Source organism: Saimiri boliviensis, chromosome 14 (genome assembly GCF_048565385.1).
Source record: "Saimiri boliviensis isolate mSaiBol1 chromosome 14, mSaiBol1.pri, whole genome shotgun sequence".
In the NCBI taxonomy this organism is placed as follows: Eukaryota; Metazoa; Chordata; class Mammalia; order Primates; family Cebidae; genus Saimiri; species Saimiri boliviensis.
Genome location: NC_133462.1, coordinates 7,979,735 through 7,995,714, shown reverse-complemented (window position 1 = coordinate 7,995,714; position 15,980 = coordinate 7,979,735). Strand labels below are relative to the sequence as shown.

The window sequence follows — 15,980 nt, the reverse complement described above, 5'->3', positions numbered from 1 at the left end:
GATGGGAATGAAGGAGGGACTGTGGGATCAAGAAACATAATTCTTTGAGAACATAATGTGAATACATGGTATCAACCTCAAGAGAACTGTAGAGAAATACTATGAATTGCAGCTGGAATCTGCCCTGAATGCACATGTCTTCTTCCTGGTGTTTGTGACAATTTGAGTTGGGGTTTTCTTTTACTCACAGCCGAAGACATCCTGATGTGCTAGCATAGACAAGATGAGTGTCTTTCTTTTGGTGCGTTTAGCTACTCAAGCCCATAAATTACCCTTCTCGTTTGAGCTGTGTGAGAGGTGGTCAAGTTCAGCATTTAAAGGAAGAGTTGAGAGACACACTGAATGGGAGAGACTTGTAGGAAAAGATACCTTCTTTCTGTTGAGGTTCTAATCTAAGATGATAGGCGATAAGCCTGGAGCTGCTGTGTCAAACTTGCCACCATGGGGGGAGAACCTGCCAGAATATGAACCTAACTGAAAAAGCTTAGCTGAGAGAAAGAGTGACCAACCAGATGATTGACATGTCACTTAAACACCTGGATCCATCTGTTCCTGAAGGTAAAATTATTCAATGACATAGGCTAACAAATTCTCTTTCTTCCTTAAGCAAATAGAATACTCTTGGCTGGAAATAACTCTCTATCTCATACCAGAAATTATTTAAAAATTCAGATGGATCAAAGTTTTAATTGTGAAAAAAATCATAAAAGTACTAGAATAAAATACAGCAGAATTTTTTTCATAATGTTGGGGGTGAGGACAGCATTGTTAGCAATGATAGTAGGTCCAAGAACTATAAAGGAAAATACAGACGGATTTAAATACCTAAAAATTTAAAAACTCTGTATAACAAACATAAAATTGAAAGAGAAATAACTGGGAGAAATATTAGTCACTTCTATACCAAAGTGTTAATATACATGTTATATATAAGGACTTGCAAACAAACCAAAACAAAACAAAACACAGGACTTGCAATTATAAATCAATATAAAAAGATTGCTCAATTAAAAATGGAGCAAAATACATAAATAGGCAATTCACAGAATACAAAACATGAATAAATGCATAAAAGATCATTAATCTGCCGGGCGCGGTGGCTCAAGCCTGTAATCCCAGCACTTTGGGAGGCCGAGGCGGGTGGATCACGAGGTCGAGAGATCGAGACCATCCTGGTCAACATGGTGAAACCCCGTCACTACTAAAAAAATACAAAAAATTAGCTGGGCATGGTGGCACGTGCCTGTAATCCCAGCTACTCAGGAGGCTGAGGCTGGAGAATTGCCTGAACCCAGGAGGCGGAGGTTGCGGTGAGCCGAGATCGCGCCATTGCACTCCAGCCTGGGTAACGAGAGCGAAACTCCGTCTCAAAAAAAAAAAAAAAAAAGATCATTAATCTAAAAAAATCATTACTCTCATGACCAATAGGATATTTTTACCTATCAGATTAAAATTGCTTTAAAAAATGACTAATACCGAGTATTAGAGAAAGAAGTAAAGGAACAGAGAAACAGGCACTCATGTACACTTCCAGGAGTCGTGTAAATTGTTTCACCCCTTTTGGAGGACTGTTTAGCAATAACCATGAACAAACTTAAATGTAGATGTTCTATGATCCCACAAGTGTACTTGTAGGAATTCATTTTGTACGTATGTCAAACAATAAATATCCAATGATGGAAAAGAAAATGGAAACAAGTTAAATGTCCATTAATAGGGATTGGTTAAACAAATTAAAGAAGCCCTAGCATGAAATATTACGCAGCTGTGAAAAATGAAAATACCTGTGTGTGTGTGTGTGTGTGTGTGTGTGTGTATTTGTGTAATATGTACTCTCTCTCTATATATATATGTATATATATTGCATTATTGTGGGAAAGTATCCACATTCTATCAAATGAGTAACTTCTTAAAATTACGTTTGCATGTGATGCCATACATACCGTTCATATGTGAATATATATATATATATATATATATATACACACACACACACACTCATATATATAATCAGTTTCATAAAAACAGAAAGGGAGATTCATATTTACAGAAAAACTGTAAGATATTTGGAATGAAGATTTTTTTGAGATGGACTTCAGTTTTGTTGTCCAGGCTGGGGTGCAATGGTGCCATCTTGACTCACTGCAACTTCTGCCTCCTGGGTTGAAGTGATTCTCCTGCCTCAGCCTCCCAAGTAGCTGAGATTATGGGCATGCCCCACCACACCAGGCTCATTATTATTATTATTATTGTATGAGGAGTCTCGTTCTGTGGCCCAGGCTGGAGTGCAGTGGCATGATCTCAGCTCACTGCAACCTCTGCCTCCAGGGTCCTGGTTCAAGCAATTCTGCCTCAGCATCCCAAGTAGCTGGGATTACAGGTGCATGCCACCATGCCCAGCTAATTTTTGTATTTTTAGTAGAGACAGGGTTTCACCATGTTGGCCCGGCTGGTCTTGAATTCCTAACCTCGTGATCCACCCACCTTGGCCTCCCAAAGTGCTGGGATTACAGGCATGAGCCTCAGCGCTTGGCCCAGGCTAATTATTTTTATTTTTAGTAGAGACGAGTTTCACCATGTTGGCCAGGCTGGTCTTGAACTCCTGACCTCAAGTGATCCACCCGCTTTGGCCTCCTAAAGTGCTAGGATTACAGGCATGAGCCACCACACCCAGCCTGGAACAAAGATTTACAGGGTACTAAAGATTTCTTCTTCTTTTTTTTTTTTTTTGAGACGGAGTTTCGCTCTTGTTACCCAGGCTGGAGTGCAATGGCGCGATCTCGGCTCACCGCAACCTCCGCCTCCCGGGTTCAGGCAATTCTCCTGCCTCAGCCTCCTGAGTAGCTGGGATTACAGGCACGCGCCACCATGCCCAGCTAATTTTTTTGTATTTTTAGTAGAGACGGGGTTTCACCATGTTGACCAGGATGGTCTCGATCTCTCGACCTCGTGATCCACCCGCCTCGGCCTCCCAAAGTGCTGGGATTACAGGCTTGAGCCACCGCGCCCGGCTTGATTTCTTCATTTTTGTATCATCTGAATTATTCACAAATAATGTTACTTCACTCATGAAAGAAGGCACAAAAGATAAGAGAAATACCCTAGGCAAAGACTTTAAAATATGATAATAGTACAGATGAGGGCTAGAAAGACACAGCTCCATATATTGACAGAAGTTCCAGCTGATACAGAACTTCTGGCAACCCATTGGTAATATGCTCGAGGTCACATAAATCTCTCCCTGTGACCCCATGACCTTACTGCCACGATTTCGCCTGGGAAATGGTAAGGCGCTCACCCCTTTCATCAAAGTGATATTCCATACTATATATAAAAGCCAAAAGCTAGAAACAACCAAAACGTCCAACAAGGGACTGGATAATATGTCGGCCGAGTAAACCGCATGAAGCTGCAAAACATCAGGTTGTTAAAAGTTACTTAATGAAATTAATTCAACCATTGTGGAAGACAGTGTGGCGATTCCTCAAGGACCTAAAAATAGAAATCCCATTTGACCCAGCAATCCCATTACTGGGTATATATCCAAAGGATTATAAATCATTCTACTACAAGGACACGTGCACACGAATGTTCATTGCAGCACTGTTTACAATAGCAAAGACCTGGAACCAACCCAAATGCCCAACGATGATAGACTGGATAGGGAAAATGTGGTACATATACACCATGGAATATTACGCAGCCATCAAAAACGATGAGTTCATGTCCTTTGTAGGGACATGGATGAACCTGGAAACCATCATTCTCAGCAAACTGACACAAGAGCAGAAAATCAAACACCGTATATTCTCACTCATAGGTGGGTGTTGAACAATGAGAACACATGGACACAGGGAGGGGAGCACTACACACTGGGGTCCGTTGGGGGGAAATGGGAGAGGGGCGGGGGGGTGGGGAGGTGGGAAGAGAGAGCATGGGGAGAAATGACAGATACAGGTGAGGGGACCGAAGGCAGCAAACCACATTGCCAAGTGTGTACCTATGCAACAATCTTGCATGTTCATCACATGTACCCCAAAACCTAAAATGCAATTTAAAAAAAAAAAGTTACTTAATCATATGTTAAATAGTTAACACCCATTGCTATAAAAACGTAGCGCATCCATGGTCCTCACGCCCAGCTACGGCAGGTAGGTTACGTTCAGCCCTTTGGAGAGCAATATAGCCGTACGCATGAGGAATCAGGAAAGTGGCTGAAGCCTTGATTCCCATCATTGCCATTCCGGGAATTTTACTTTGAGGAATGATCACCTCAAAGGGAGAGAGGAAGTGAGCATGGAAATTTCATTATAACATTATTTGCTCTAAATGTATTAGGTGAGAATATCAAAAATTTTAGAAAAAAAAAAAAAACATTATTTGTAATTGGGATAATTGGTGAACAACCGGTGTGAGTCAGAAGCTTAAAGAGGACTCTAAATGCGGAGTGGATTTATAAATTACGCCTTCTCAAGAGCATTTCCTTATCCTTAATAATGATAAAAGTATACGGGACGGTGACAATGCTCATGGCATAATGATGGCAAAACCGTGCCTACATTGTGATTACAATAAAATAAACTTATATTTGTTTAAAAGATTTGGAAGGAAATATAAAAAATAAAAGCAATATGACTTCTAAGGATGGCTAAATTGTCAGTGATGGCTTTTATTTTTTCGACCCCAAATTTCTGACAACTAACCCTGTGGATATGGGATATAGATTTAAAAAAAATAAATAAAGAGGCCAGGCTCGGTGGCTGATGCCTGTAATCCCAGCACTTTGGCAGGCTGAAGCAAGTGGATCACGAGGTTAGAAGTTCAAGACCAGCCTGCCTAAGATGGTGAAACCCTGTCTCTACTAAAACTACAAAACTTAGCTGGGTGCAGTGGCAGGTGCCTGTAATCCAAGCTACTCAGGAGGCTGAGGCAGGAGAATCACTTGAACCAGGGCAGCAGAGGTTGCAGTGAGCCGAGATAGCATCACTGCACTACAGGCTGGGTGACAGAGCAAGACTCCATCTCAAAAACAAAAAACAAAAAACCCCAACAAAGAAACACACCCAAGAATGACTGGCGAGTCTCTCTGGACTGCACGATTACAGGGAATTTGTCTTTTATTTCATACTTCTTTATACTTTCCAAATTATCCTTTATGAAGAGCATATGATATTTCACTAAAATTTTTCCTGTCATAAAAGAAATAATTATTAATACAAAATTATATAGTATTTTAAAAATATGATTTAAAAAATCTCCCCTTGGGCATGAACAAACAATGATGCTTAAGAACATGACACTTAACAGGCAAATAGTTACGTAGGCCAGGTGTGGTGGTCACACCTGTAATCTCAACACTTTGGGAGGCCAAGGCAGGAGGATCATGAGGCCAGGAGTTTGAGGCCAGCCTGGCCAGCATGGTGAAACCCCAGCTCTACTAAAAATATAAAAATTAGCTGGGCATGGTGGCAGGTGCCTGTAATCCCAGCTTCTTGGGAGGCTAATGCAGGAGAACTGCTTGAACCCAAGAGGTGGAGATTGCAGTGAGCTGAGATCACATCACTGCACTCTGGCCTGGGTAACAGAGCAAGACTCTGTCTCAAAAACAAAAAGAAAAAACAGAAAGTAAAAAATAAGATGCATTCCGGCCTGGATAACAGAGCAAGACTATGTCAAAATAAAAAAGAAAGAAAGAAAGAATAGAAAAGAAGAAAAGAAAATAATAGCTTTGTAAAGCATAGATCCTGGAAACATAATAAACAGAAACAATAGGACATTAAGAACGCCTATAAATATGTCAAACATATTTATATTTAGAGTCATATTTATATGAAACATATTTATTGTTGAAGCCAATTGCAGATTGTGATATTTGTAACATAAAGTTTTAAAGGAAACTAAAAATGTTAAAGAGTTAATCTTTACAGCTGTCTTCCCCACTAAATATTCAGGCTCCAATTTAAGGAAAGATCAATCAGTTTTAAAAGCTTGGAGAGGGCTGTTCTTAGCAAAGGTACCAGATGAAATAGTATCCATTTTGGACCAACCCCTAACTATACCACAATCTAGGGACATGGTAAAGTGAAGGAAATATGAAAGGGAAACCCCCAAAATGATCAGAACCTGTCCCAGTTAGTGAAAAACTGTGCCACCTTCCCTCTAGGGAAGAAAGGAACAAATTATCTCAACATATGGCGCTAGCATCCTTCTCTGGAGAGTCCCTAGTGTTGATGAAGAGCAGATGGCTTAAAGGCTATTTATGCCCCTGGATCCATCTGTTCCTGAAGGCAAAATTTTTCCTGAGGTTCCTAGTGTTGATGATGTTAGGACCTTCTGCAGGACAGACAGCTCATTACACACTCAGGTTGTCTAATCAGCATGCATTCTCTGATGATCAGCAAGCTCTGTTCCCCAAGCAAGGGCTTTCTCAAAATCATCACAAATATAGGCATCCTGCCCAGTGTGAAGCCTCCGGTGTTGAGTCAGGTGTGAACTCCAGCTGAAACCCTCTCCACACTCCTCACATGCATAGTGTTTGCTGCCAGAGTGGACCTTCTGATGTTGGAGAAGGTGTGAGATCTGGGTATAGGTTTTCCCACAGTCATGACACTTGTAGGGCTTCTCTCCAGTGTGAATCCTTTGGTGTTGGATTAAGTGAATGCTTTGGTTGAAGGCCTTCCCACATTCCTTGCAGGTGTAGGGCTTCTCACCGGTGTGAATTCTCTGATGTTGAGTGAGGGATGAGCTGTGACTGAAGGTTTTCCCACACTCCTGACACTTATAGGGCTTCTCGCCAGTATGGATCTTCTGGTGCTCAATGAGATGTGTGCTCCGGCTGAAGGTTTTTCCACACTCACTGCACTCATAGGGCCTCTCTCCGGTGTGAACCCTCTGGTGTTGAATGAGGTGGGAGATCTGGGTATAAGCTTTCCCACACATTTTACATTCATAGGGTTTCTCCCCTGTGTGAATCCTCTGGTGGCGTGTGAGGGAGGAGTTCTGGCTGAAGGTTTTTCCACACTCGGTACATTTGTAAGGCTTCTCGCCAGTATGGATGGTCTGGTGCTGGGTGAAGGATGAGGTGTGGCTGAAAGCCTTCCCACATTCATTACATATGTAGGGCTTTTCCCCCACATGAGTGCTCTGGTGCCTCATGAGGTGGGAAATCTGTGTGTAAGCCTTCCCACACTTGTGACACTCATAGGGCTTCTCACCAGTGTGAATTCTCTGATGCTGGGTCAGGGACGAGCTGTGGCTGAAGGCTTTGCCGCACTCAGTGCACTCATAGGGTTTCTCTCCAGTGTGGACTCGCTGGTGCTGAGTCAGGGATGAGCTGTGGCTGAAGGTTTTCCCACACTCATTGCATTTGTAGGGTTTCTCCCCAGTGTGGATGGTCTGGTGTTGGGTCAGGGAGGAGGTGTGACAGAAGGCCTTGCCGCACTCTGCACATTTGTAGGGCTTCTCCCCCGTGTGGATTTTCTGGTGGCGGGTTAGGTGGGAGACCTGCGAGTAGAACTTCCCGCACTGGCCGCATTTGTAGGGCTTCTCCCCAGTGTGGCACCGCTGGTGTTTGATGAGAGACGAGCTCTGCGTGAAGGCCTTCCCACAGTCCTTGCACTTGTAGGGCTTCTCTCCAGTGTGAATCCTCTGATGCTCGGTGAGCGAAGAGCTCTGAGTGAAGGTCTTGCCGCACTCATGGCAGGCATAGGGCTTCTCACCTGTGTGGACGATGTGGTGCTGAATGAAATACGAGCTGTTGCTGAATGCCTTCCCACAGTCATGGCACTTGTAGGGCTTCTCTCCAGTGTGAATTCGCTGATGCACAATATAGTCGGAATGGTAAATGAAGGCTTTCCCGCATTCCGTGCAGTTAAATGGTTTCTTCTCCACGAAGGTCCTTTGGCGTTTCAAGTTCCTCCAGGGCCTGCTCCACTTCTGGGGCCTGTCTCCATGGGGCACTCGTTGCTTCCTGATGAGGGCAGGGGCCTGCCGAAGGCTTCTCCCAAGCTCGTCACACCCAAGGCCTCTCTCCCCTGAGGTGTCTCCACTGGCAGTAGCAAATAAACACCTCAAATGCATCTCCTGCTTTCTTGGGTCCTCCAATGAACAGTGACATGCCATGGGTTTCCCCAGCTTGGCATCTCCAAGCACAACCCTTAAAGTTCCCTCAGGTGGGAAAGCTGAATCTCCAGAAATGCTCTTTTTTGGAGGTATCTTTCCAAAAGTCACAGAGCTTGCCTCCAAGTCTGAAAGAAATGGAAAATACCAACACCATCTTTCCAAGGACAAAGTAAGCTGATTACTTGGAAGTGGCAGTGTAAACCTAAAAAAAAAAAAAGTTTCAAACTTGACGCTGCTATTTTGAAAGGCATGGTGTATGTAGATAGATTCATGTTCTGACATGGAAGGACAGTCTCAATACACTCTAAAACTGAAGAGAACCAAGCTGCAAACAGTTTACGTACACAGAGGTTGAGTAGCCATCCATCTATCTATCTATCTATCTATCTATCTATGGAGAGAGAGAGAGAGAGTGAGAGAGAGTCTTGCTCTGCTGCCCAGGCTAGAGTGCATTGGCGCAATCTTGGCTCACTGCCACCTCCACCTCCTGGATTCAAGAGATTCTCAGGTACACGCCACCAAGTCCAGCTAATTTTTGTATTTTTAGTAGAGACAGGGTTTCACCATATTGGTCAGGCTGGTCTTGAACTCCTGACCTCGTGATCCACCTGCCTTGGTCTCCCAAAGTACTGAAATTACAGGCGTGAACCACCACGCCCAGCCAAGATAGTAGATATATATATATTTTTTGAGATGAAGTCTAGCTCTGTCACGAGGCTGGAGTGCAGTGGCGCGATCTTGGCTCACTACAATCTCTGCCTCGTGGGATCAAATGATTCCCCTTGCCTCAGCCTCCTGGGTAGCTGGGACTATAGGCACACACTACCACACCTGAATAATTTTTTGTATTTTAGTAGAGATGGGGTCTCACCATGTTGGCCAGGATGGGCTTTATCTCCTGACCTCGTGATCCACCTGCCTCAGCCTCCCAAAGTGCGGGGTTTACAGGTGTGAGCCATTGCGCCTGTATATAATAAATTTTTTTTACAAATCAATATGAAAAATGATAGAAAAAAAAATCTAAGAAAATAGGGAGGCAAGAATATGAGTAAATAATTCACGGAAGAAAAATAAGAGGCTAATAAGTACATGTATAGATGCTGAACATCAGCAATAGTTAAAAACATCAAATCATGGCCGGGTGTGGTGGCTCACACCTGTAATCCCAGCACTTTGGGAGGCTGAGGCGGGTGGATTGCCTGAGGTCAGGAGTTTGAGACGAGCCTGGCCAACATGGTGAAACCCTGTCTCTACTAAAAAAAATACAGACATTGGCCGGGCGCGGTGGCTCAAGCCTGTAATCCCAGCACTTTGGGAGGCCGAGGCGGGTGGATCACGAGGTCGAGAGATCGAGACCATCCTGGTCAACATGGTGAAACCCCGTCTCTACTAAAAATACAAAAAATTAGCTGGGCATGGTGGCACATGCCTGTAATCCCAGCTACTCAGGAGGCTGAGGCGGGAGAATTGCTTGAACCCAGGAGGCGGAGGTTGCGGTGAGCCGAGATCGCGCCATTGCACTCCAGCCTGGGTAACAAGAGCGGAACTCCGTCTCAAAAAAAAAAAAAAAAAAAAATACAGACAATTAGCCGGACCTGGTGGCTGGCACTTGTAATCTCAGCTCCTCTGGAGGCTGAGGCAGGAGAATTGCTTGAGTCCAGCAATAGGAGGGTGCAGTGAGTCGAGATCGCACCATTGCACTCCAGCCTGGGGAACAAGAGTGAAACTTCTTCTAAAAAAAAAAAAAATCAAATCATTAGGGTGCTGTTTTATCCATTTTAGATTGGAAAATATTAAAGAAATCCCGTGTTGTCACGGGAGCATGGCACAGACCCTCTCACACGGTGTTCATGGGAATGTGCAAGAAAAGAGTTAACAGAAGGTCCATCTCACTCTGGTTTTGTTGTCTCTGTAGACATGGCAATGACCCTTGGCCAGTCTCTGAGAACTAAACTCCTGGGGTATTCACACAGGTGCTGGGGAAGATGTTCTATATGCTCAAGACCGTGAGTCAAGATGTACTAGGTTGTCAGCACTGTTGACTGTAAATATGAAGATTCATGATGGGCACCTGGTACCTGGATTGGGGTCCTTACTGCGGCTGGTCATGTAGCAGGTAGGTGCATACGGGATCAGCTCTCTTCAAGAACTCTGACTGTAAGACTCAAAGTGGGCTTTCCTGGGTGAAGACACCTCACACATGTGTCTGTGGTTTTGCACTGGCAGAAAAAATCATACGCGCGTGACCCTCACAGGGAAAGGGAGGGCTGGAAGCCTGTGTCTGACCTCTCTTGCCTTTGTTAGTTCCTACTGTTCCTGTGTGACACACTTTGCTGTGAGCTGTCAATACAACTTGCAAAGTCATGTGACTCCTTCCAGAAAATTGCCAAACCGGTGGGTGGTTTTGGGACTCCCAAAACAGAGACACGACAACGAAATGCTGTGTAGGATTCTTGAAATTATTCTTTTGTCATTGGATCAGGCAATGGTATCTTATCTTAGATATGATGTCAGAATCACAAAGCAACACACGCAAAATAGATAAACTGGACACTGTCAAAAGTAAGACCTAGACCGGGCACGCTGGCTCACACCTGCAATCCCAGCACTTTGGGAGGCCAAGGTGGGTGGATCACTTGAACTCAGGAGTTCGAGAACAGCTTGGCAACATGGCTAAACTCCAAATCTACCAAAAATATACAAATTAGGCAGTGATGGCACATGCCTGTGGTCCCAGCTACTTGGGAGGCTGAGGTGGGAGGATGACCGAAGCCCTGGAGGTTGAGGCTGCAGTGAGCCATGATCGCACCACTGCACTCCGGCCTGCGTGACAGAGTGAGACCCTGTCTCAAAAACAATACTAATTTAAAAAAATTAAAACCCACTGTGCTTCAAAGATACTAACGAAAAGACAACAGAATGGGAGAAAATTTTTTCACATCTTAAGTCTGCTAAAGAACTTGTTTCTAGAATATAAAAAGCATACTTACAACTCAATATTTTTACAAACTCAATTAAAAAAGGGCAAAGATCTCAATTGTCATTTCTTTAAAGATATACAAATGGCCGATAAGTACAAGAAAAGATACTCAATGTCATTAACCAACAAGGAAATTAAAATGAAAAAGATGAGATTCCACTTCACACTCACGAGTTATATAATGAAAAAAAAAACAAAAAACAAAAAACAGATAATAATAAGCATTAGTGAGGATGTAGAGAAATCAGAGCCCTCACACACTGCTGGTGGGAATGTAACATGCTACAGCCACTTTTGAAAAGAGTCTGGCAGTTCCTTGGAAGGTCAAACATAGAATTACCCTATGACTCAACAATTCCACTCCTAGGTATCTACCCGAAAGAAATGAAAACATGCATTCATACAAAACCTTGTGCATGAATGTTCATAGCAGTATGATTCATAATAGCCAAAAAGAAATAACTGTTTACCAACTGATGAATAAACCAATTGTGGCACATTCATACAATAAAATATTATTCAGCCATTAACACGAATGAAGCTCTCATACATACTGCAATGTGAATGACTGTTAAAAATATTATGCTAGGCTGGGCACGGTGGCTCACATCTGTATTCCCAGAACTTTGGGAGGCTGAGGTGGGCAGATCAGGAAGTCAGGAGTTCGAGACCAGCCTGGCCAACATGGTGAAATTCCACCGTTACTAAAAATACAAAACTTAGCCAGGTGGGGTGACGGGCGCCTGTAATCTCGGCTACTCAGGAGGCTGAGGCAGGAGAATTGCTTGAATCCAGGAGGCGGAGGTTGCAGTGAGCTGAGATGATACCACTGCACTACAGACTGGGTGACAGAGCAAGACTCTGTCTTGGAAAAAAAAAAATTATGGTAATTTTATTCCTTCTTGTGATTTAGATTTAGTACTATGCTACACTATTATAGTGTTGTACTATACTACTATAGCAGCATAATATTTTTAAAGAACTAATATTTTTTAAAATTTATTTTATTGCATTTTAGGTTTTGGGGTACATTGTAAGATAGTTGCATAGGTACACATGTGGCAGTGTGATTTGCTGCCTTCCTCCCCATCACCTATATCTGGCATTTCTCCCCATGCTATCTCTCCCCAACTCCCCACCCCCCCACTGTCCCTCCCCATAAAGATAGTGAAGACATTGAGTTGAAAATACTTGGAGGGCCAAGTGCAGTGGCCCATCCCTCTAATTTCAACACTTTGGGAGACCAAGGTAGGAGGACCACTTGATCCCAGAAGTTTGAGGCCAGCCTGGGCAACATAGGGGGACCCCAACTCCACAAAAAAAAATTTTTAATTGTTTTAAATTAAAACTTGAAAAATTAGTGGGTGTGGTGGTGCACGCCTGTAGTCCCAGCTACTTGGAAGGCTGAGGCGGGAGGACTGCTTGAGCTCAATACATCAAGGCTGCAATGAGATGTGATCACACCACTGCACTCCAGCCTGGGTGGCAGAGTGAGACCCCGTATCAAAAAATATACATGCAGAAGAAGAAGGAAAGAAAATACTTGAAAGAACGCCATTAAAATGTCGGTTAATTTTTGGGAGACAGGATTATGGGGAAGTTTCGTTTCCTGCTTTATTCTTATTTAGATTTTCTAAGTTTCTATGATGAACCCATAGCTTTTATTTGATCTGAAAAACATCAATATATATTAATTAGATATAAAGCTTTTGCAGCATCAGCTTGTAATCTGTAGAAAGGAAGCTGTAGTGAAGAAGTGATGAACATGGCTGCGCATGGTGGCTCATGCCTGTAATCCCAGCACTTTGGGAGGCTGAGGCAGGTGGATCACCAAGGTCAGAAGTTTGAGCCCAGTCTGGCCAACTGGGTGAAACCCTGTCTCTACTAATAATACAGAAAGTAGCCAGGTATGGTGGTGCAGGAGAATTGCTTGAATTTAGGAGGCACAGGTTGCAGTGAGCTGAGGTCGTGCCACTGTACTCCAGCCTAGGTGACAGAGTGAGACTCCGTATCAAAAAAAACATTAAAAATAAAAATAAATGAATAAAAAGACATGAGGAGAAAGCAAAACCGTTTGGAATGTGGAAGGAATGGATTTTTTTTTAGCCAGTAGGTTTGTTGATGGAATGTCCATTAATTACATATGTGCCAAGCACAGTGCTGTGAGTGGGTGACCTTGTGCTAAACAAGACATCTGGTTCTTGTCCTCAGAGAGAAGGGAGGGGCGGCTTGTATTCCAACGTTTTGGATATATCCTACATATATCTTTAGCATCCCTGTCTTTGAACAACCACTGCTTCCCTTTTCCTATAATCCTGGTGTGGCTGTCACATACATATCTCCACAACTCCTACCTCAGTACTGGGCATCACACTCAGGCTAGCCAATCATAGTACCCCATTCCCCAGGCCATAAAAATTGGTTCATTGGCCAGGTGTGGCGGCTCACGCCTGTAATCCCAACACTTTGAGAGACCGAGGTGGGTGGATCACAAGGTCGGGGGTTCAAGACCAGCCTGGCCAAGATGGTGAAACCCCTACTAAGAAAATATAAAAATTAGCCGGGTGCAGTGGCTCAAGCCTGTAATCCCAGCACTTTGGGAAGCCAAGGCGGGTGGATCACGAGGTCAAGAGATCGAGACCATCCTGGTCAACATGGTGAAACCCTGTCTCTACTAAAAATACAAAAAATTAGCTGGGCATGGTGGTGCGTGCCTGTAATCCCAGCTACTTGGGAGGCTGAAGCAGGAGAATTGCCTGAACCCAGGAGGTGGAGGTTGCGGTGAGCCGAGATCGCACCATTGCACTCCAGCCTGGGTAACAAGAGCGAAACTCCATCTCAAAATAAATAAATAAATAAATAAATAAAAATAGATAAATAATAATTGGTTCATCTTCCCAAGGGACCCAATTGGAGTCTTCCCTGAGATTAATATACGGAATTACTAGGCAGAATAGAAGTTTGGGACTGTGGGTAGCCATGTTGACTGCTACTTGGAAAGGCCTGTAGACAGAACAAAGCTAGAAACAGGATGAACACATGTGGAAAAGGAAGGAAGGAAGGAAGGAGGGAAGGAGGAAGGCAGGGAAGGAGGGAGGGAAGGAAGGAAGGAGAGAAGGAGGGAGGGATAGAAGGAAGGAGGGAAGGAAAGAGAGAGAAAGAAAAAACAAGTAAGCCCTAAAAATACCATTTAAGGCCTTAGATGCATCTGTGCCCAAAGCCTTGCACTGAAATACTTCCTAGGTATATGGGTCAAAAAAATCTAATTTTTCTTAAGCTATTTTGATTCTTTATATGCAAGAGTCCTGATAGAGTGGATAATAACAATTATTATCATTGCAATAGGAAACATTCATTAAACACTTACTACATGCCAGACACTGTTCTGAGCTTGCTCTGTGTATTAAGTAATTTAATCATCCAAAAATTTCAGTGCGGTGGGTACTATTATTCTCCCTATTTAATAGGTAAGGAAATGGAGGCACCAATAGGTTAAGTCACTTGCGTACAGTCACGCGGCCTGTCAGCGGCAGAAAGGGGACTGGAACTCAGAGTCCACACTCTTAAGCACAACACGCACAAGCGCAGTTATACACCACCTCGAGCAAGGAGGCCGGCCACTCGGAGGTGACCTGTAAGCTTCATCTTGAAGGACATGAAGGTGTTTGCCAGGCAGAAAAAGCAGGGAAGGGTGTTCCGGAGAGAGGGAACAGCACATGTGAGGGTCCAAAGGTGGGAACACACGTTCAGGTTCAGGTCTGGACAGGCGCTTCAGCGAGATCAGGGCGTGGCGTACAACCCGGGGTGGATGGCGAAGACGAGGCCAGAGCAAGCCCGGGCTGGATTACACACTGACTGCCAGGCTGAGGGGCTGGGACTTTATCTTAGGGGAGCTGGGAAGCCCAGGGGAGGGTGTGAGCAGGGGAGGTGTGAGCAGGGGAAGGAGGGGGTCAGCTCTCAGTATGGAAGGATCGCCTGGGGCTGTGTGTTGACTGAGGGGTAAGCCTGGGGGCCAGGAGGCTGAGGTGAGGGTCCAGAGGAGAGAAGCTGAGGCCTGGCCAGGGGCAGGAGGGACAAGGCTGGGGACTGATGGGCTGTGGTGGGACAAGGGGAGGATGGGGTGAGAATTATAACAATGAGAGCCATCGAAGTCACGACCAACTCTGTGGCAAGCTCTGGGCTCTGCTCTGTATCTGTTAATTCATTTATTCCTCCCAACCCTGGATACTCGTGTCACCCCCTTTCCACAAATGAAAAAATCAAAGCACAGAGAGGCTGCATGACTTGCCAAGGCCACACAGCCAGGAAGCAATCAGCTGGGATTTGAACCCCCGACACCTGACTCCAGAGCCCACAATGATCACCCATGTGTTCCACTGTCTGATCCCTGAGCAAACCTCACTGACCATGAGAGATGGGATAGGAAGAGGGCTCACACTGCTGGCCATCCTCACCTACCTGGACAGGTAACTCGCTGGGCCTCTCTCTCCTCTGACCTCGGCTCTTGCCCTCGCTCCAGACGGGAGATCACGTCGGGTTTGGACCCAGAAAGCCCTGCCCCTGGGGAAAGAGATAAGAGTTGGCAGTGGGTGCCAGAATCACAGGGAGGTCTGGAGGGAAGGCGCATGCGTTGAGCGCCTAATGATTAGAAGCACGAATGGCCAATGCCAGACTTATTTGTTGCGTGCTTTGCACACTGCAGAGAGGCTGAGCTCTGACAAGACTGTTGAAGGCTCCGGGTCTGTGCTGTTCCAGTTAAGTGCCCTGAGAAAGTGTAAAAAACACTGTCTTCTGGGTTTCGAAGACTTACTAAAAACAGTAAAATAGCGCCGGGCGTGGTGGCTCAAGCCTGTAATCCCAGCACTTTGGGAGGCCGAGG

The 15,980-nt window shown here is 44.6% G+C and overlaps 1 protein-coding gene across 3 annotated transcripts in view; it reads right to left on the bottom strand.

Annotated features, from left to right (window-relative positions):
• Positions 1-5,824: 5,824 nt before the first annotated feature.
• The window catches only part of LOC101045121 (uncharacterized), a 20,570-nt gene continuing 10,414 nt past the window's right edge, over positions 5,825-15,980 (bottom strand). For 2 of the 3 annotated variants that reach the window (XM_039465543.2, XM_074386043.1), the window contains exons 4-5: positions 15,560-15,661; positions 5,825-8,246 (exon numbers count right to left, since the gene is read on the bottom strand). In XM_039465543.2, the coding sequence (XP_039321477.1) occupies positions 6,370-8,246; positions 15,560-15,661 (1,979 nt within the window). In that variant the 3' untranslated portion in view covers positions 5,825-6,369. Of the gene's footprint in view, positions 8,324-15,559; positions 15,662-15,980 lie in introns of all 3 variants that reach the window. The other variant, XM_074386042.1, reaches the window with a different exon arrangement.